Genomic DNA, 21,657 nt, shown 5'->3' with positions numbered 1-21,657 from the left:
ACAGAAAGACAGCTGTTTTCTAGATCAGAAATTGTCTGAGCTGGAGGAGAGATAATATATGAAATAGGAGTAGAAATGACTTTTAGGAGGTGTATTTGTACGTCTTAAACAAATACAACTTTTGTCTGTATGGTCCTTGCAAAACCTCCATCGAGTTCTGTGCAGGAAGATTGAGCACTTAGGTATCAATGGGAAAATTCATGTTAACTGCAGATATGCATAAGAACATAAGAACAACCATCCTCGGTCAGACCAAAGATCCATCTAGCCCAGTATCCTATCTTCCGACAGTGGCCAGTGCCAGGTGCCCCAGAGGGAATGAACAGAACAGGTCATCACCAAGTGATCCATCCCCTGTCGCTCATTCCCAGCTTCTGGCAAACAGAGGTTAGGGACACCATCCCTGCCCATCCTGGCTAATAAATGTTGATGGACCTATCCTCCATGAATTTATCTAGTTCTTTTTTGAAGAACTTGCCAAGAAGACAGTGTTAAAACCCATATCTGGATTAGAGTAGGGTTTGGGATTCAGATTTTAGTTTGAGATTCTGGCCCCAATGAAGTCAACAACAGAACTTTTAGGGTGAGGATTTTACTCCAGGAATTCAGACTTAAATTGAAGAGTACTGACTGATTTCATGAGATTTTGACTCAGTCTAAACTGATTCTGAATCTGCTCTGGAACCAGAACTGTAAGGGATGGAATCAAACCCAGAGATTTTAATCTAATCTGCTTCACCATCTGAAATTTTGAAAGGGTTTGAATTGAACCCCCTGCTTCGAGCCCATCGCTAGTTTGATTAGCTATCCTCAAAAAATGTCCCGCGAAGTATTTGTCAATTTCACACAACCCTTGTTTTGATCAAAGATGTAAAAGATAATTATGCTGCTTCCAGAAGAAGCTGCACTGATTTGTGTAACCAAACATACAGTAGATGTAACTGTAAATGCATAAAACATCCACTGATCAGAATCCCACCATGCCACCATTGCCAGGGTCCTATGAAGTCATCTGCTCTCATATGGATATAAACATCCACACATTGTGTTTGGCTGTTTATCTTAGAATGGCAAATTAACTTGAGAGCTCTGCAAAACATCTGCACTGAATTTCAAACACAGCCCAGGTTTGAAACATTCTGCAAACATGGATGAAGGATGTATGCACAACTGCAGCGTTCCATGCCCCTCCTTTGATGGGCCTGAGATGGGTGTCAGAAGGTCCCAGATGGAACAAGACACTGAGCCTGTCAGCAGGATGGTAGAGACAGGACATCTTGGGAGAAGGGATATGGAATTTCCCCCTTCAAAGGTGGAGTTTATTGAATTAGGGGTTCCAATTTTGGGGTTAAAGAACATCTCACCTTAAACTGAATTTATCCAGGAAATGGCAATGTTATAAAAAAATGAAAACTGAGCCATCTTATTGCTCTGCAGCTCCTGTTTCATTATTTAGCATTAAAAAGTAATACATGCCAAACTCTGTGGATATTTTTAAAACCATAAAAGCAGAAAACCTTGCTATAATGCTAACATTTTAGGGTGGCTGAATCTGCTGAGATTCCTTGTTTCAGAAAACAAGAGATTGATAGCATTGTCTCAAGCCAGGCGTAGTGCAATCTGGCTTTGAGTTAGCTTCTTCCACACACAGCTCTGCCAGCACACATCAATCCCAGACTTCAACGGCCGCCTGCCATTTCATTGCCAGACTTCTCCGGAGAGACTCACAATCCTGCCCAATTGTTTTCAGGGATATTATGACATGAACAAATGAGTCATTTAGGGACCTGAACAGAAGAACACCCACCAAACGTATTGAGCATTGTGATGTAACTCAGTGGTGACCAACACTTTGGTCACCACCCACCATTGACTTCAAACTCTGCCACTTAACCGATGAAATTCATAGATGTGTATGTTTTAAATAAAATCTACTGTAAATAATACACGTACTTCTAAACTTGGGCTAAGTCCTTAGAAAACCTTGTTGCTCCCTTCCTACCTACACTAAAAAATATTGTCTACTGGAGAAAAGAAATTATGTGTGACAGCTATTAAAGAGAGGCCTCCTAAGTGCTAAGATAATGCAAATAATTAATAATAATGACAGACAAATAGCTTTCTGAAGACGCTAGGAACCACGGAAGGCCCTTATAATGCAATCAGCCAATTAGAGTTTGTTTTGAAGATGTAATGGGCCGGATTCTCCTCTTGCACCAGTGTAAATCTGGAGTAGCTGCACTAACATCAGTGGACTGAGTAAATACTCCAAAATGTAGCCCCAGCAGAATAATCCTGTGTCTTATCGAGAGTGAAATGAGAAGTGATAAGGGTACAGGGTTCTGGTTCTGCTCCATAATTACATTTTTAATGATGATGAGCATAAAATTTGGTTTAGTTATTGTCAGAAGTCATATCAGATGGATCCTGTGCAGCCAATCCTCTTGCTAAACAGCTGACCATAAGACCTTAAATTAGCAAGCCAGCCAGACAACTTCATTGATTATGTACTTTAAAAATCCCTGTAAGCTTATGGATAAGCAAGGCCCAGACTGACGGCAGAATACAATAGGTCTGCTCTGAGAACCAAACAGCACACAGCAGAAGAATAATGAGCAACGAGATACTGTCGCTCTGTTGCACCAACCTCCATCAGATAAAGTGATTAAATCTGCATCAGTTAGAAGGTACAACAGCAATAAACTTGTAATGAAAGTTTGTCACCAGATCATGGTGTCCCAGCCTTGAAAATAAGCATTTTAGCTTCAGCGTGACATTTATCATTATATGGCAACAGAGGCTTGTTCCTTTTGACATAATCTCTCATCATTTCTTAAGGTTTGTACCACTGATGCCTGTAACAGGGATGCCTGGGACTAAAATAAAACCCCTTTCATCGGGATTTTGGATCTTGCAGTTGACTCAGAGTCTCTTGGGCAAGGCAACTAAGGGGCAGGCAAGGAACTGGAATTTCACAGATGCATAGAGTTTAAGGCCAGAAGGGACCATTAGGTCATCTAGTCTGACTTCCTATATATCACAGGCCAGTACATTTCTCCCAGTTACCCCTGTATTGAACTCAATAACTTGTTTGTTCATTAAAGCATCTCTTCCAGAAAGGCATCCCATCTTGATCTGAAAACACCAAGAGATGCAGAATCCACCACTCCCCTTGGTTAATCACCCTCACTGTTAAAAAACCTCTGCCTTATTTCCAATCTGAATTTGTCTGGCTTCAGCTTTCAGCCAATGGTTCTTGTTATGCCTCACTCTGCTACAGTAAAGAGCCCTTTAGTACCCAATATTGTCTCTCTGTGAAGATATTTATACACTATAATCAAGTCGCCCCTTCATCTTTTTAATAAACTAAACAGATTAAGTTGGAGAGAGGAAGGGACAGACTGTCTCTCCCTCTGCATAGTGCCCTTGGTTTAATGCACATGTTCAGAGCTAAGAAGCTTCTCCTAACTGAAATTGACTTTGGAATCATCAGTAGGTATCTTCTTTCTAGTAGGCTTCTTCCCAGTCTCAGCCAGAGAACCCAAACAAAGAGTGAGCTATTAAATTAATTTGCCCTCCCACCCTGCCTTAACTGTGCGGCTGCCCCGCCCCTCTGACTAAGGCTGCATTAACCAATAGTGAATTTCCATTTAGCCAAGCTTTTTTCTTTGTTTGTTTTGCATCCTACAATGTCCTCAGCAAATGCCTTCAGATATTTTCCATTCCATCACTCATTGGAAACCTAGATTGATTTTCAGCTAGTTATTCGCTTCGTACCTCCTTGTGAGCAGAGCTGCACAGTCTGAACTGAAAAGACCAAAACTGAACAAAACAAAAACCTCCCCTGATGCAGCAAATTAATTCTACACAGCAATGAAGGTGGAGGAAGAAGGAGGAGGGAAGATGTAGCTTGGTCAGATGACTTTATCTGAGAGATGAGCAGCAGTGTTATAGAAATTAATGGGACTTTGATGGTCCCTTCCTGTTGGCTAATAACTATGGGCCTGATTCTATATGGACCTGCAACTTGAGCCATCATCTACACTTGTGTGAATTTTGTCAAAGCATGACAAATAAATCTAGACTTGAACGACAAGCCAATTATTGGAGTCTCCCTCTCATCTGCTTTGTAGAGGACACATATCTGTTCATTATGCTTTAGAAAATATGGAAGCCTCAGACAGGGAGGCCTTTAAAAAAAAATCTAAGGGAACATTAATTTTATAGAGAGCGGGCTGTTGCCATGAGGGGGCTAAACAGAAATGTGTACTCATCAGAGCAATAAACAGCAAATGGATTTTAACTCAAAGCTGATTTAAAGCTCCTAGAGCACACTTTGCACTTGTAACATGCTTGGAATTTGCATCCAGGTATCCAGCCGGAAATAAGGCCACTGTTTTACTGAGCCCCCTAGGAATGTGCTTTATAAGTTAATAAAAATAATTACAGATGTTGAGTAGCCTGCCTAGAATCAGGGCCGGCTCTACCGGTTTTGCCGCCCCAAGCAGTGAAAAAACCTGTCTCCACCAAATTGCCGCCGTGGATGGAAGGAGGGAGAGAAGCTGCCGCCAAATTGCCGCCGTGGCCAGCAGAATGGAGAAGCTGCAGCCGAATTGCCGCCACCGCAGAAACTCTGCCACCCCTTTCTGGCTGCTGCTCTAAGCGCCTGCTTGGAACGCTGGTGCCTGGAGCCGGCCCTGCCTAGAATGAGTTTGATGGGTCTCAGTCCAGTTCCTAGTGCACTCATGTCCTCTCCATTAAGAACACAATGGTAATCGGCCCTAACAGGCAAGCTTGGTTGGCATTCTCAGTCAACAGATTGAGGATGGACTGACCCCCATGGAAATGGTACTATCCTCTCCTCCAAGGGGCACCGCCTGCATGCCAGAGTTGAGACAGACTGTGGTGGGCGGGGGGAAAATGTGACCCATCGTTACCAATGGATAAAGAGAGAACTCCAGTGGCTGTGAGTCTGGAACTTTTCCGTGAGCAATAAAATTAACATAAAAAATAATGTAAGGAATAAAATAAATAAGTAAATCTCCCCCTCTCAAAAAACAACAACAACAACAACAAACCCAAAAAACCAACCAAGAGGCAAAGCTTCAAGAAGTTACAATGTGCGTGGGTTGTAATGACTTGTGGTCAGTCCCTCCAACTCCCCTGCCTTTGGGCCAATCGAAGAAGAGGCAGCCGTTAGAGAGTCCATTCCAGGTTTGACACGCAGCCCAGCACCTGCTGAGCAGGACCTTATGAGTTTAATAAGTGCTGTGTGGATATGCATGCAGTGCAGACAGGGTCAATAAAGCTCAGACGCATCTAGTCTTTCCACTGTCTTCAGTGGGCACTGGACTGGACATGTGATGGTGGACCTCTATTCAGAGTCTCAGTGCTTTGATGCAAAGAGCTCGGAGTAACGCGGGACATGCTGCGTGTGGGACGGGGAGAGGGGAATACTGTACTCTTACCTTGTTTTCACCTTCTGGAGCTAAAGGGTCTGTCATCCATGATCCAAACCTCGATCCAGAGGTTTTTATTGTGACTGGGTCACTGATTCCAGTCAGCTTCCCACAAGCTGTAAAAGAGCGGAAAGTCAGTGAGCAACGATTAGGCTTCAGCGTGTGTGGCAGACCTGAGACATTCAGAACTTAGCAGCTCTGAGGAGTGACACGGGCATTAAGACTCGCCCGTGTTGCTGGGACATTGCCTCTCTCCAGTTGCGAGGGAGCTAGTTTAATTAAGGACAATTAGATTGCGAACAGCTGTTGGATGCTTTTGTTTGTTTCATTCCACTCAATAACAATTGTCCTTACCGCAGTGCCCCTAAGAAAATGAACTTTCCTGAAAACAGACGTGCTGCGAATGTTGCAGACTAGCAAATGAGGAGAAGAGTTAGCTGGCATCAGGCTGAGAAATTAGCCTGAATAGTGACTGCTCAGTTTTGCTGTAATAGACCTGGTGCTGCTCATTTTGAGTCTCCAAACATTCCTCTGACAGGTTAAAAAAGTGGGGCATTTTATATAAATATACTTATCTTCCCAGCAAAACTATCTACCTGTACCTATCGATCAAGTGTCCAGCACCGTAGTATCTAAGCACTTCACAAACAGTAATGTCTTTTCTTCACACACAACCCGCTGTGAGGTAGGGAATTCTTGCTACCTCATTTGTACAGATGGGGAATTGAAACACAGCAAGATTAAGGACATGAGTTTTAGAGGCACTGCACCCCTGCCGCTGCCATTGGCTTTACCTGGAGTTTTAGGTGGTCGGCATCTCCGAAAATCTGGCCTTAGTGATCTGCCCGTGGTCACGCAGTGAGTCTGTGGCAGAGCCAGGAATTGTGGCCAGATCTCCCGATCACTAGTCTAGTGATATAACCACTGCCCAAGCTAGTGAGCTTACCAGAACTGGGATTTGAACCTACTTGGACACATGCATATTGGAACTAAAGTCTAAGGGCCAGATTTTTTAAAGGTATTTAGATGCCTCAGGATGTGGATAGGCACCTAGCAGGATTTTCCAAAGCACCTAGGCTCCTAACTCCCATTGACTTCAAACCCACTGAATTCAAGGGGAGTTCCATGCCTACACCCTTTTGAAAAGGCACCTATCTGTGACTAAATACCTTTAAAAATCTGGCTCTGATGTCTTAACCACTCATCCATTCTCCTTGCTGCTTCAATTTCCTGTATCAATCTCTCTCTTCCATGGTCCCACATAGTAAAATATAATCTTGTATCTTTCTCAGGATTCAGATGAATAAATGTCTTCCGTGCTTCAATCTTAATGTCTAAAATATAGCCCTATGGTGATGTCACATTTACAACAATGCCCACAAGTTTCACGAACACCGCCACCTCAGGCTGTTGAAACGCTCGCATACACGCACGAAAGAACAAGGGGAAGGTCAAAGTAAGATGTAGCAGAAGAATCTGCAGACTGAGATTGAACAGACTGAGACTGCTACAGGAGCCGTCATTTAAAACCCTTGCACCAGCTCTGCAAAGCAGCCCCTGTAGAACCATGTCCTTAATGAGCCGACATCAGGGCAGACGAACATGGATAACAACGCAAACTAAACTCAGGAAGGTGTTCACTGGCTCTTATCTGGAGGTTTTTACACCTGTGACTCTTCAGTCAAGGAGAAGGTCTCAGTGGCAAAGTGGAGCGTAGGCTATGGTCAATGGATTTTGAGGCTTGAATTGAACTGCAGCAAACATGGTTTCTTTAGCCAAAACTGGAAATCAGGGGCCAGATCCCTCAGGTGTAAGTTGGCTGTAAATTAAGTAAATGAAGCTGTGCTGGTTTACAGCAGTTCAGATCAGGCCTTTGATTTGAAGCTGTTATTAAGTACACACCTAAGATTTCTGGGATATCTATTCTTTGAGTTCCCACTTGGTCTGTTCTAATTAGCCAACTGGAGGGCTTCTTAGCTATTCAGTAGTGGCTGAGATTGTTACCTCTGCTTCAGCCCCTTTACACTGAGCAGTGAACAAGGACCCTAAATTTTCCCTAAAAGCCCTGTATGTGGCTGAGAGATGCTGTGAAAGATAGCCGTAAAGTGGCCTTCTGAGGCCCCCCTCCCAAGCCCTAGCATGAGGGACATGCTGTGGGTGTGGCTGGAGGTGGGAGGAACACCTCAGGGACAGGGACACAGAAACATCATGCAGCTCTGTGGAAATTCTGGGCCACCCTGTAGCCCATCGGCCAGCCCAGCGAGGCTACTGTAACTTAGGCCTCTAGGACTGTCTAAGTTACACCAGCCAAAAAGCCGAGCGTCCATGCAGCCCACAATGTGGATTGCACGATGAACGCTTCTTGACACGGACTGAACTCAGCCTAAATCCCTCTCAGCCACGGATGAGGATGAGGTATTGGTGGAAGAATAAAAAGAGTTAAAAGAATATGCGGGTAATTTCTTGCAAATTTTCCTGCACAGGACCAGCCTCTGTCTACTGCGCCCTGCAATTCTCATACCTCTCCATTGCTGTCAATTTAAACACTTTCCCTCTATTTTCCTGGAAAGAATACTGGTATAAAGCCCATTGATTTTTTTTTTTTTTTTTTTTTAAAAAAGCGTATACCAGTAAACTGGTGCTGTTTGCAAGTAGTTAGGCTATGGCTCACTACACATTTAGCTGGAGACACATTTATAACACTTTCCCAGCGGGGCACAAGGGCTGATCGTATTCCAGGCTAGATGTCTCTCTCATGGTTTAAATCTGTCACGAGCCTCAGATGCCAGTGGGCAAAATCTAAAAAATTTGAGCTACGCTGTCAGGAATTAGAAACATAGGACTGGAAGGACTCCCCCGGGTCTCTGAGTCCAGTCCCTGCTGTCACAGATAACCCCATCATGCAATCCTATTCACAAATTTATCATGTAGATTAAGAACCTACCACTTGAACAAGACTTGTACCCTGGACCCTCAGATTAAAAATCAGATGTACAATTGATTTAGCTCCCTGAGTTGCATTTAAGGTAAGTCAACATCAGCCATTAGGTGTTATTGTTCTGGATGGGCAACTCCAATCTTTGCATTGCACTGGGAATTTTTAGTGGCATTTGTTCATTCCAGCCAAGAAGCAACTACAGATATTACACCACGGTCTTTTTCATGCCATGTGCTCAGTGATTGCTCGACATAAGCTGTGAGGAACTGTGTGTTGGGAAAAAACTCTGTGAGGTGCTGAATTCTTTCTGCTAGGCATGGAAACCCCTCAGCGTGAATCCAGCTCAGCATCTCACAATATAGGATCCTTGTATAGCCCGTCGGTTATAAATAATTTGCGCATATACAGCCTCTGCTCTCAAACTGCTTTGCATACATTAATGAGTTATGCCTCAAAAGGCCCCGGTGATTTAAGGTTCTCTCTTGTCATCCCATTTTACATCTTGGGAAGTTGAGGCACAAAGAAATTATCTGATTTGTTCAAGGAGAGACCGTGCAATGAGTCAGCGGCGGTGCTGGGACGAAAATCCAAAATTCCTAACTCCGCGGCCGCTGATTTAACCACTAAACTATACTGCCTGTCATAGAGCCTTTTAATGTTCAGCTCCTCACTGAATGGGCCTTCTTTTTGGAACTCCTAAATTAGGCTTGTTAATCGCACCCTAGGGCTCACTCTTGAGCAACAAAGAGCAACCCTTTCAAACTCTTAGGTGCTGAGTATTTGTCTACGTAGCAAACTCAGCCCTTTTTGGCCCAGAAAATAAGAGCAGCAGGGATACATGGGCCGCCTCTTTGTTCTGTGTTTGTCCAGCACCTAGCGCAACAGCGTCCTACCCGGGGGTCCTGGGTGCTACCACAAAAGAAATAATTAATAATAATATGTGCAGGGCTCAGTCATATTTATGCTTCTTTATACTCACACTCATGTTTTTCATACTGAATATCCCAGTATTCAGATAAACCCGAATAACCCCCAAATAACTCAGGGTTTCTGCTTGTTTTTCCTCTTGCTCTTTTAGTGCTTCAGGGAACCATTTATGGTGCTTAAGTTATGCAAGTTGGAGGGTATTTCAAATCACTGGGTGGTGAGACTAGCATAAGATGATTTGGGTTTGCTTTATGTTGTCTCCACAAATTATTCCCGGATGCAGGGGAAAAAGGGAGGGAGGGAGGAGGTTTGAAAAAACAAACACCACTGAACAACTGCTATGGAAGTCCAGTCACTGGAGGTTTTTAAGGACAGGTGAGACAAACATCTATCAGGCATGGTCTAAGCACACTTAGTCCAGCCTCAGCCTCGGGGGATGGACTAGGTGACCTTTTGAGATCCTTTCCAGCCTACATTTCCCCAAATACTGTTTGTCAGATTTATTTGGGGTCCTGTAGAGCCCGACTGCACAGGGCTAGAGAATGGGAGTCAGACTCATGCCATTAAAATCCTGGCTGGCTCAGCAAATATGATTTAAGGCTGAGATTTTCAAGGCTCAGTTCACTGGTGTTCCATATGATGAGCTCTCAGTCTCATGTGTAAAACAGTCCCTTCTTTTGGCCTTGCCTTCACTAAACCACCCTCGAGGGAGGCGAGGACATACCTCCGCCATCTAACATGGGTTCCAGCTACAACTGTCACGTCTTCACTAGGCTTGTAATAGGGGATAAAACACCTCTTTTCACACAGCCAGTGTGTGAGGTGTGGTGGCCAAGCAGCCATTTTAAAGCCATCGGATCTTTAGATTCACAGCAAAGGGCTTGTTTGATTTTGGAATCAACGGTTATTGTGAATCGCCAGCATGACAGGCCAAATTGGGGTCTTGCTTCTCTGCTGGGGATAGATTCTACACCTCTGGACAAAGGGAATCCCATGGAAGTCAAAGGAAATTATTTGTATCCTGCAGCAAGACAGTGGCGGGGCTCTACTGCGGGGTGTGGAGCACTCACGGCAGGCACTCTGCTGCTGTGACCTGAGTGAGCGTGTAACGCCAAAACACCCTGGGCGTCGGCTGGCGGGATTGAACCTGGGACCTCTGGAGCTTAGCGTATGAGCCTCTACTGCACAAGCTAAAAGCCACATGCCTTTAGCTAAGGCTGTAGCAGACTCATTAATTTCTAAGTGGTCTTGGTGCCACTAGATGGGACAGAGCACCACACCCAGGAGGTGTGCAGGTTACAAGCGCTCCGAACTGCGAGCTCTTTACATCTGCTTTTAAACTCACCCAGATGCCAGCAGGCAGCTCAGGGCACGGAGGTGGCAGCGGGGAAAGGGTTATGTCCCTTTGAGCCAGGGAGTGGATTTGCAGGCTGCAGCACCTGTGTGGAAGCATGGGGAGACGCCCCCTTTGTCTTCATCCCCACTACCCAATCCATCTTAAGGCTGTCAGACTTTTGTCCTGAATTTGTTCACTTCCATTTTCACTCATTGGAGATGCATCTACTCCAGTGTGATTTTACACACCCCTATTGTAACATTATGGGCATCAGGATCGACTCTCTTCCTTTGCAAGGACAGTTCTGAAGGTGGAGATTGACTTTTCTTTAGCAACTAGAAAGCTCAGCACTGATCTTGCCTTTGTCTTCTGGTGGGGAGACCTCTAATCTGACTGCTAATTGAAGTGCTGCTGGGATGGATGAATGCGTGTGTAGTGAGGGGAGGGGAGAGCACACTCCTCCGGTCCCTAAATTGTACAATTGTGGGGCAGAATTTTGTTGCTGTTGTTCTGTTTTAGGGATCAGCTCCCTATTCTGTGCCAAGCGCCATTTCATATTAGGGTGCGCACATGCTTCTTAATCCCTGTAAAGGGAGCACTTTAAGAATCAAGGGCAAGCTTGGAAAGGGAGAGAATTCCAAACCTGCAGAAAGCAGCTGCTATCTTAAACCTGCCCTCTAGTTCACGAAGCAAGTCTGAGTGATATTCTCGCTCCTTCTGCAAGAATTCTCTTCGGCGCATGAATGGAAACCTTCACATCGCCATATAAATAGCGAGCTTTTTAAAATGTGAACAGAACAACAAACTCAACCTGCCTTTGGACAGATAAACACACACACACCAGGGTCAGGCAATGTTCTCAGTATTGATTCTTCAGTAAAGCTTTGGAGAAATAAAAAAGCATGGGGGGGCGGGGAGGGACTTTGTTTAAAGCAAATGGTTCTGCAGCAGTGTGGAGCTCAAAGCAATGGGGGCCACGGGAGGAAAAATACCAAGGAAATGGGAGGGGCGCTCAGACACCGTGAGACGTCTCTGTCACGAGTCTAGCACCTTCAAGCTGGCCAGGCCAATGTGCGCCAGGTACTTGGTAGCATTTTAAATTAGTAATACCCTCTGTAAATATCCTATAGACTGTGAGCATGGCTTAGACAGAGGCTGGTTTCTTTGTTGTTGTCTGTACAGTGCCTACCACAACAGAGCCCTGATCCTGCACTGAGGTTCCTTTGCACGTCTCCAGTACAAATATTTTTTTTCCCCAGTTATAGAGCTGAGCAAATAACTAACTTAGTCAGAAAATTTGGATTCATTTTATGCCGGTGGAATATCGGTGAGCAGATCAAAATTTCCTTGAATTTTTTTCTATGAATTTAATCAATTAATTCTATGTTCACATTTTATATACTCTGAAGTAGCAAGGAACCTTAGGAATTTAATCCATGTTGGTTAGCTGCAGTTTACCCCATAAACTACATGACAGGGCAAGCACAGAAACACTTCCAGGGCAAATACCTGCAAACACAAATTTCAAAATCAATTCCCACAAACACATGCTGTAGAATTCACTCCCTGCAAATATCTGGGCCAGGAACACTCAGATGCATGAATGGCGACAGAAAGCAAAAACCAAAGTGGGTAAGCATGGCCAATGCAAACCTACTTAAAATATACCAGTACCTAGTTGCAGAAAGTTGCCTGCATGATTTGCCCAGCTGTGCTGGTCTACGTGGGATTTTTTATCCCAAAGTTTTCTGTAAATTACTGGGCTCTCTCATCAGCGCAGGAAGGAATCAGGACCACGCCTAAGTCAGTTTCAGGTGCTTGCGTCTGAGCCCATTTATCATTCAAGCACAAAACTCAGGAGACGACATCAAAATAAATCAATTCCCCAGACCAAGAGACAATCTTTTCCCCTTGCCTCGCTCATCTCCCCCTAAAAGAGCCCACACTCTCCCTTAAATCCCCTGCTGAGTCATGTGACTGGCAGGGAGCCCTTAACCCTTTCTCGAATGTTTTATCCTGTTGCAGATCCCCAAAACATTTATAACCAATGCAGAAGAATCGCTTCATCCATCGCTGAAATGCAACCACCTCGGAGATGGAACATGTTAAACAACACACACCACCACTCAACAACAGCGAAGAGCACCGGGCCAGAGCCTTAGCTATGGGACTACACCGATTTTCAGCAGCAGAGGATCTGAGCACATGGAGGGAGAATGCAATTACCCAACGTGGAGCTGAGCCAGTGGGGGGATAATTGGTGTAGATTGTGGGAAGGACCTGCCATTCTTAACACCCACCTTCGTGCTCATTTTACACCAACAGTTCCCCAGCAGCAACATACCTGCAGGCGTTGCAATTGCCTGATTTTCAGAGGTGCTGAAATGAATGTGAACTACAGCTGCCAGCATCTTTGACAGCCATTCTTTTAGCTTTCAAAACGCATGCCTCCTCAGCAGTGTTCTGAGGGAACACAATGGGTTTGATTGAACCCAGCTCTGAAATGTACTAGAAGTCCTGCATCTTCAGGGCTTGAAATCAAAGGGCCCATCCCACTGCTGAGCTGCTCCAGTTTTGCAGCAGTCTATCACAATTGAAATCAATGGAGTCACAGTGGAGTAAAACTGATGTAACCTAGCGGAGAATGGGACCCCAACACTGACAGAGATTGGGGCTGGGCACAAAGGAATTCTTTGTTACCCCAGGAGCGGAGTACTAGTAAACTCCACTGAGGGCCAGACTGCCATACTCTTACTCATGCTGAGTAGTACCTTACTCGGTAAATAGTTCCAATGGTATCAGTAGGGTGGGGTTACATACACAGTTGGGTGCTTCTCAATTTGAGTGAGTGTCCCACAGTCTGGTCCTAAACCGGTGGTAAAGGTGAGATCGGAAGCAGAATGAGCAGCATGCGAAGAGGCTTATTTTCAAAAGACCCAGTTTGCCCCCCTCAGGGAACCCAAGGTCAGTGATATACTGGGATAGATCTGGAGCCACTTGTTAAAGTTCTGCCACCAAACTCAAGGGAAGGTCAACATGGGCTCCCTGCATCTGATGGAGTCACCTTGGGCCACATCCTCAGCTGGTGTCAGTCACCATAGCTCCACTGAAATAAGCTGGCCCCTTCTCTCTGGGTCCTGTTGCAACATATCCCTGCATGGGACAACTTCTCCCTGGAGCAGGCATTGTCAGCAATGGCTCTCTCCCACCTCCTCCTTCAAAGGAGCAGTAGAAACACATCTCCGTGCGCCCAGGGCGGTTCTCAGGCAAAAGGTGCAAATGCTTCCCACAAATGCACTTCACATTTGTCTGCCAAGTGCCGCAGACATCCTCCTGGAGGAGAGCTGTGAATACAGCAGCCTGCAAATATGCACTTGTATTTTTCAACTGGCTCACCTCAGCCATATTCAATGCCCCCTTTCCCCTCCTCCCCATGTCCTCTTTCATAGAATCATAGAATCAAGCAACTGGCTAAAACGGCAGGCTAACATTTGCAAACTTGGGGCCCAAATCCTCAGCTGGTGTATAACAGCATCACTCCACAAAAGTCAGTGACGCTGTGCTGATTCACACCAGTGGAGGAAGCCAGCCTTGAGTATTTAAAATTAGTTTTTTAAAACGCTATCAGGCACCTAAATAAAAGCAGCCTGACAATCAAAGATGCTGAGCTCCTATAAGTACCATCGACTCCAATGGGATTTGTATATGCTCAGTAAGAAGAAAAGGAGTACTTGTGGCACCTTAGAGACTAACCAATTTATTTGAGCATGAGCTTTCGTGAGCTACAGCTCACTTCATATCCGATGAAGTGAGCTGTAGCTCACGAAAGCTCATGCTCAAATAAATTGGTTAGTCTCTAAGGTGCCACAAGTACTCCTTTTCTTTTTGCGAATACAGACTAACACGGCTGTTACTCTGAAACCTGTCTATATGCTCAGTATTTGTGATGCTCAGTCTATTTGCATTTAGGTTCCCAAACAGGGATTTAGGAGACTAACATTGAGCATCAAGGTATACAAATGTTGGTCCTAATAAAACAATTAATTTCAAAGCTGCACAGGTGAGTTTTCATGAAAACTGAATTTTACATCCATGCACGCAAACATTCCTGCTAAGAAGTGCTTGCATATGGGATTACACATGGTCATGCTGTCAGAGAAGAGGAACAATATGATGCGACTTCTCTGACCAATCCCAACTAAGCAACTGAATTCCTCAGTTGAATATTTGTGGTCAAGCTACAAAAGAAACAAAAATTAGGTAAGTTATTTAGCTAATGAAACTTGAACAAACACACACATTAGGGTAACAACTAGTTCTAAAGAATTTTTGCCAACAGACAAAGAGGGCTGTGTTGTTTAAATAATTATTCACTGCAAATTATTTCCTTAGCTCAAATTAGATTCCCCAGTCCCTCCATTCTTCTCCTTGAAATCACACACACCTTTGGTCCATGGGGTATTTATTACGTGTTCTGAGAGCATCTTTACAGAAGCTCTTGGTTAAAATATTGACAGCATAATACTGCTCCCCTTTCAGGTACAGCTGTGATTTCTTTCTGCTCTAGAATGTTATTTTTTCCTACTATGTCCTCTCTTCGGTTCCTACAGTTAAAGTGACTAAAGGTCAGCAGAGGGCTGGCAGTGGAAAACAGAAAGAGTCTCTTATTTCTCAAGAGACAGGAGGGGAACATAAGAGACAACCAAAAGTGGTAGATTTGAAGAGACTCTCTCTACTGTGGGACAGAAAATAGATCACTGCTCTCCATTTGTTACCTCATGTGAAACCCCATCTCTTCCTTCAAAAGAGAAGAAGTAAAGACAGCTGCTTCCTCACAACAGAAGTGTCTTGTGACTCAGGCACTCGACTGGGCCTCTGGAGATGTGGGTTTAATTCCAGGCTCTGCCACAGACTTACTATGTGATCTTGGACAAATCACTTAATCTTTCTGTCTCTCAGTTCCCCATCTATAAAATGTGGATAATGATACTTCCTTCCTCACGCTCTACCCGTCTCTTGCCTGTCCAGATTGTAAATTCTTGAGGGCAGGGACTGGGCCCAATCCCATCTGAAGCCTGTAGGTGCTACCATAATAATAATTAATAACCAGGTTTCATCTTTCTTTCGAACATTTAGAGTGAAACTCAGAGGGCCCAGTACGAGGTCTATGCACCAGTTATTTGCCACTGAAGCCATACTTTGAGGTCTTAAATGGGGCATAGACCTTTGTGCTGTGAATTTCACCTGTATAGCACAGAGGTGGAGAATTTTTCTTTACAATCCAAAAACCACTGCAATATTGTACATGGTAAATAACAAGGAGCAGCAGTGGCATGCCTTGCATGTATCTCCTCAGCAGGTGGAAGGGGAACAAGAAGCTTTCCCAAGTGCTTTTATTTTTAAATCAAGAGGCCTGATCCTCAACTGATGTAAATCAGCCTAGCTCCATTCCTTTAGACTAAGCTGATTGCTGAGGACCTGGCCAATCTCATTAAGTTTCCTTTGGACATGGGCTTTTCCCTTCCCCAACAGAGATGGTGGCATTTTCAAAAGTGCGAGGGAAACTTACGAGCCCAAGCTTCATTTTCAAAATGAGCTAGGCATGGAGGAGCCTAAGTCCCTTTGACTTTTAATTAGACTTATACTCTAGAGACTGTGTGTTAATGATTTGAGTCACTTAAACACTTTTGCAAATTTTACCCATAGCTCCCACAGAAATTTGTCTGTGCATATATAATATTCTAAATGAATTCAATTTCCTCTGTGGGCTTTTAGCTGACAAGTGGGTTACAAAGTAACAGATAGCAACCTAAAATAATAACAACAATCTATTTCTAAAGGGAGGAAGCTTCCTAACAAAAGTGGAAAGATCTAAAAACAAACAGAAGCAATCCCAATAGCATAGACAGGAGAAAAATAAAATAGTACCTTGCCAAAAATATACAGCGAGGAGAAGGGAGCTGATCTTTACTGAAGTCACCTGAGAGTATAATTTCAAATGTGCTACCAAAATAGACAGGTGGATCGGTTAATGTGTTCAGGTGCCTTAAATTGCTTAACAAGCAAGTCAATAATGTAACTGGCAATTAAATCAGAAGGGAGCTAGGTCAACAAATGTTCTACTCCTTCACTGAAAGGAAGTGATGGGTTGCAGGAGGAGGGGTTATATTTTTTATAGCAGCTGCAGCCCACACACAAACATGAGCAAATACTGGTGAGGGCGTGCTCTTTTCTGGTAAAAAGTCATGCCCCACATACATATTATTTAAAATGGTATGTCCCAATTTTAGCTAGCAGAAAGATTGGACATTGATACATAATTTAAATGGAGACCCAGTGTTTGCATCGCATAAGCAGTATTTAAAATAGCCTGTTTACCATATTTCACTGTCCATTTATGCTTACTTTGCAAAGTCTCATGTCCAGCTAAGGATATGCTCCTGCATGCACTTACGCCATGAGTAACTACTCATGGTAGTAAAAGTTACTCATGTGCATATGTGTTTACAGGCTCGGACCCTGCTTTGTGAGCTCATTTCTTATAGCCAGTGCAGGGAAGGCACAAGGAGATGTCCAGGTCAGCACCGCTATCTCCAGATGTTATATGTACTTTACATTGCTGGTGTTTTGCCAGTGCCACCATATTGTTCTGAGCCTACCTAATTTTTGCATGCATGCACGGAGCCTTTCTTCAAGATTTGACACTCTGTTCTGAAGCTCTTCGTAGTCATAGGCGCCAATCTCCTCCTGGAGTTCGTTTAGAACTGACGTCAGATTCTGGACCTCCTCTTTAAACTGCAATACCAATTTTGCATCGGCTTTGTACTCTTCCAACACTGGTATCAAAGGCCTAAGTTCCTCCATTTTCGCTTTTATTGCCTGCAAGGTTAAAATAAGCTTGGTTCAGTGCTATGCGTGCAAAAATCTGCAACACTCTGCCTTGATCTGGCTGCTTCCTACGTGAGTGCAATGTTCTTATCCCCACAATCATTCTTATCATTATTATTTTTTTGGTCCAAATGATGTATTAGAAAGAGTATATTAAACAGTCTGCAGAACACCAAAATATTTGGGAAAGGCCTTTATTTGTCATTTTTAGAATGCAACATCTTACGGTTACATGCTTCAGATCACATACACAAAGAGTTCTGTTGTTTTTTTTTCTTTAAAAAAAATTATATATATATGCATTGACAAGGGTTTCAAACTATTCATGAAATGCAACTACAATTGCATGCAAAGGAAGATCTCAGTTGTGGTTCAAGGTTCCTTAGTGAGATATGGTACTAATTTGGAAAATAAAAATAAATAAATAAATGCATGGTGCAAAATGCTCTGTGACCCTCTTTTCATGGTTACATGGGAGTGAACTGCTTCTTCAGTCACTGCAGCATTGAAAAAACTTTCTTTTAAGTTAGCCCTGTAAGCAAGAAAATGAAATACTGTTCAGGAGCTAGCTCACTAACCTGCCTTACACAGACATCCATTCATAAACAAATACTCTTATGATAAGAAAAACCCCAAACCACTCACATTTTAATGCTGGAGTTGGTAGAAACAAAATGCTGTGACTGTTATTTAAAATCATGCCTGGGCAGCAATTTATACGGAAAATTCTTTAATGCTATTTAATCATGCTAAAAATATTCTTTTTAATTTTGTTCTCCAGAAACACAACCATTATTTCTCCAAACTTTTTTTTTTTTAATGAAAAGAAAGGCTGTCTTTAAGGGCATTGTGCACAACATTTTGTTGAAGATGCTGAGATCCCTTAGACAATAATGCACCCGTAAATATGCATGCACTTACCATTTAATGAAGCATTGGACAGTATTCATAATAGGTAGGCTTGGAAGCATTAGATTTTTATCGATAAATGTTGATAAACGTCAATTTCACCATGCACACGGAAACCAAGGAAAAATATTTCCACCAGTAATAATTTAAATTTACAGATAGGGAAAGTAAGAAAAATGCAACTTGAGAACTTACTACAGTGTGGGCTAAAGGTATTCATTTTGTATGTTTCAATAAATGATGTTGGCATTTTTAACGGTTATAGAGCTTTAACTTTCTGATTCTCAGTGTCTACTGTCATTAAATAATGTTTATCTTTGTGCCCCCCATTGTCTGACCCCTCAGACTTTCCCTCAACTGTGAAAATTTAAATTGATAAAAACCAGAAAAAATGCTTAAAATTTTGAGCAACCGTGAAAATTTAAATTGATAAAAATTGGGGGGGGAGGAGATTAAAAATAAACAAGTATATTATCTGTCAAAATTATTAAAAATAAATAAAAATCGTATTCTGCCAAGCCTAATAATAGGCCAGATTCTGATCTCAGTTAAACCAATGTAAATCCAGAATAGCACCAGTGACAGTTCCATTTCAGATTCTTACTCAATGCCTAGGACCATGGTATCTGAGTGTCTTGTGGAATTACTCTGGATTTATACTGGCATGAATGAGATTGGAAACTAGCCCATGTAGTGAAACAATATTTGTTTTCCATGCTCCTCTATGCAAGTGATGAGTTCCCCTCCTATATTTTATAGGTTATTATTTGCACTCTCTAGTGAATGTATCACCATGGTGTGTGTGTGTGTGTGTGTTGGGGGGAGAATAAGATCACATTGTTCGAGCTGAAGGTTTTCTCAGTCTAGCAGGTTCTAAACTTAGATCTAAGCTGAAGAACTGAACTTGAGGATCAGAGCTGGTTGAAAAATGTGGGTGAAATTGACATCTTTCTCTTTTTTTTAATTCAAAATTTTGGTATTTAAAATTTGAAAACATCACTTAAATCTTGAAATTAAAAAGTTCAACCAGCTCTCTAGTTGTTAAAAAATGTGGGAAAATGTTTCAAGAAAATTTAATCAAAATATTTCTCAAAGAATATGAAGGGGAAATTCTCTGGTGCCACTGTAGCATTGTATTCCATTTGCTACTTAAATGGTAGCAATGCTCCAATTCATGGACTGCTTCAGAAGAGAATAAATGGGTGCGCACTGTCAGTCTGGATGGGATCTTTCCCCAAACCCAGTGAAATACAGTAGTGGAATCCTGACCCCACTGAAATCAGCAGGAACATTCCTATTGACTTCAGTGGCACCAGGATTTCACCCCAGATCCTTGCCCACTCCTTGGTCCATGAATGATCTGTTTCACTGAGTGAGGACACTGATCCTCAAATATAGGAACTGCCTACCTGTTTACTGAGGTGACTTAACATGAGGACTTTGGGCTAAGTATTGGAAAATAAGCAACGTATACACTTTACCAGTCTTTTTTCCCTCCTCATTGTTGCCATATCACTCTGGTCATTTGGTCATTTACAAAGTAAGGTGTACATTAGGGGACCTATTCTCAATGCATGCTTGAATATTCCTTCCCTGGAAATTCAATGCATTCAAGATACGATTCTATTCAGGCAAAACTTTTTTGGATGTCAATTTTTGCTGAGTAAGGCCCAGAATGCAGTGGGAACAGAACCCACACGGTAGGTTCATCTACACAGAAGTTTGGAGAATTGTTTTTGTCTTCTCTGATCATGTGGCCCACAGTATATTGGGGCAGAGGAAGAGGCACTGCAGTCTCATTAGCAGGCTGGAGGATGTACATACCTTAAACTGTCTTGCCAGGTGTTGTTTGTGACTCTCTTCCACCTGCTTGAATTTCGATTCCAATCCCTTCATCTGGTTCTCCATCTTCTCTACATATTGTAAGTCTCTTTGAGTCCGCCTGTCCAGTACCTCTATTGACTGAGACATGTTCTGCACCTGTCCAGAGAAATAAAAAATAGAGAGGCAACACAGTCAAAGGAAGAAGCTTTCATAGGAGCTAGGCAGCATCATTTGCCTCATAATACAAAGCACTGACCTTTTCCCACTCAGTCAACAAAGCTACAGAGGAATCAGCAGATGCATTATTTACTAGTTAATCAGCAGCATCATGTGCTCCAAAACACAGCAAATTGGTTTCATAAACATTTATTCTGCCATGCTCCAGAAAATAATCCAACAATCATGAATGCAAATAAGGATTGTAGTCAAGTATAAAATGCATGAGAGTCTTAATGGTCTCTTTGATTGGCTGAGCCAGCGTACAATGCCTGCCTTTGCAGGTGGAAAGACTATTAGTTAAACAGAAGCATATTTGACTAAGAATAATACTTCTGTTCAGGTATGAATTATCACTGCTTCATGTACATAAGGAGACATTCACTGATTGCCTAAGTGCAAGCTTTAGACCCAGCTAGCAAAATCTCACTATTCAAACAACATGGTCTTTTCTTTATTACTAGTTGTATGTCATCAGTCACAAAGAATACATTTAGAGGTAGGCAATGCCATATACACTGGCAAATAATACACGCATTCATGATTAAAGGCTAATATTTCCAAATGTAGCCTCTGATTATGGTGGTTGTCATTTTTGGCTGACCAACTTGAGACCTCTGATTTTAGTGGTCACCATCTCAATAACTTTTAAGGTTGGAATCAGTGCTAGATACCAGCAGAGACCATCAGTTTTCAAATGTTTTAAAACATTTATCTCCATCTTGAGAAGTGTTGTGAGAACACTGGCTGCTGTGACTGAAATAGGGATGAGGAAGGAAGCAAGGTGATAATCAAAATGACCTGATTTTGAAGAATGGCCTTAAATTGATACGCTAAACTCCATTTCCCCCCTCCCAATATTTGTGCCATTACGGGATGTTAACTATGACCCCAATTCAGGAAAGCAATTAATCCTGCAAATAGACTGGTAGCTCTTTGGGGCAGAGACAATCTTTTTGTTCTGTATTTGTGGAGTGCCTAACAAAATGGAGTCCTGGGACTCCTGAGATGTTACCACAATACAAATAAACACAATGCTATGCAATGCAATAATAATAACTATTATTAGAACCCTATTGATTTCAGTTTGGAATACTCCAGTTCTTAAAGCTAAGCTGTGCATAAATGCTTTGTTGAACCAGGGACTTAATTAGGTCAGT

At 42.8% G+C, this 21,657-nt stretch overlaps 1 protein-coding gene across 2 annotated transcripts in view; it reads right to left on the bottom strand.

Moving 5' to 3' along the window:
- Positions 1 to 21,657, bottom strand: part of OLFM1 (olfactomedin 1) — a 49,008-nt gene that overhangs the window by 2,811 nt on the left and 24,540 nt on the right. For both annotated transcript variants that reach the window (XM_084650082.1, XM_084650081.1), the window contains exons 3-5: positions 20,282 to 20,437; positions 17,320 to 17,539; positions 5,469 to 5,575 (exon numbers count right to left, since the gene is read on the bottom strand). In XM_084650082.1, coding sequence (XP_084506208.1) covers positions 5,469 to 5,575; positions 17,320 to 17,539; positions 20,282 to 20,437 — 483 coding nt within the window. The remainder of the gene's footprint in view (positions 1 to 5,468; positions 5,576 to 17,319; positions 17,540 to 20,281; positions 20,438 to 21,657) is intronic.

Source organism: Lepidochelys olivacea (assembly GCF_965140295.1).
Source record: "Lepidochelys olivacea isolate rLepOli2 genome assembly, chromosome: 16".
NCBI classification, from domain to species: domain Eukaryota; kingdom Metazoa; phylum Chordata; order Testudines; family Cheloniidae; genus Lepidochelys; species Lepidochelys olivacea.
Note: the sequence above shows the minus strand (reverse complement) of the source record. Positions and strands in the feature narration are given on the sequence as shown.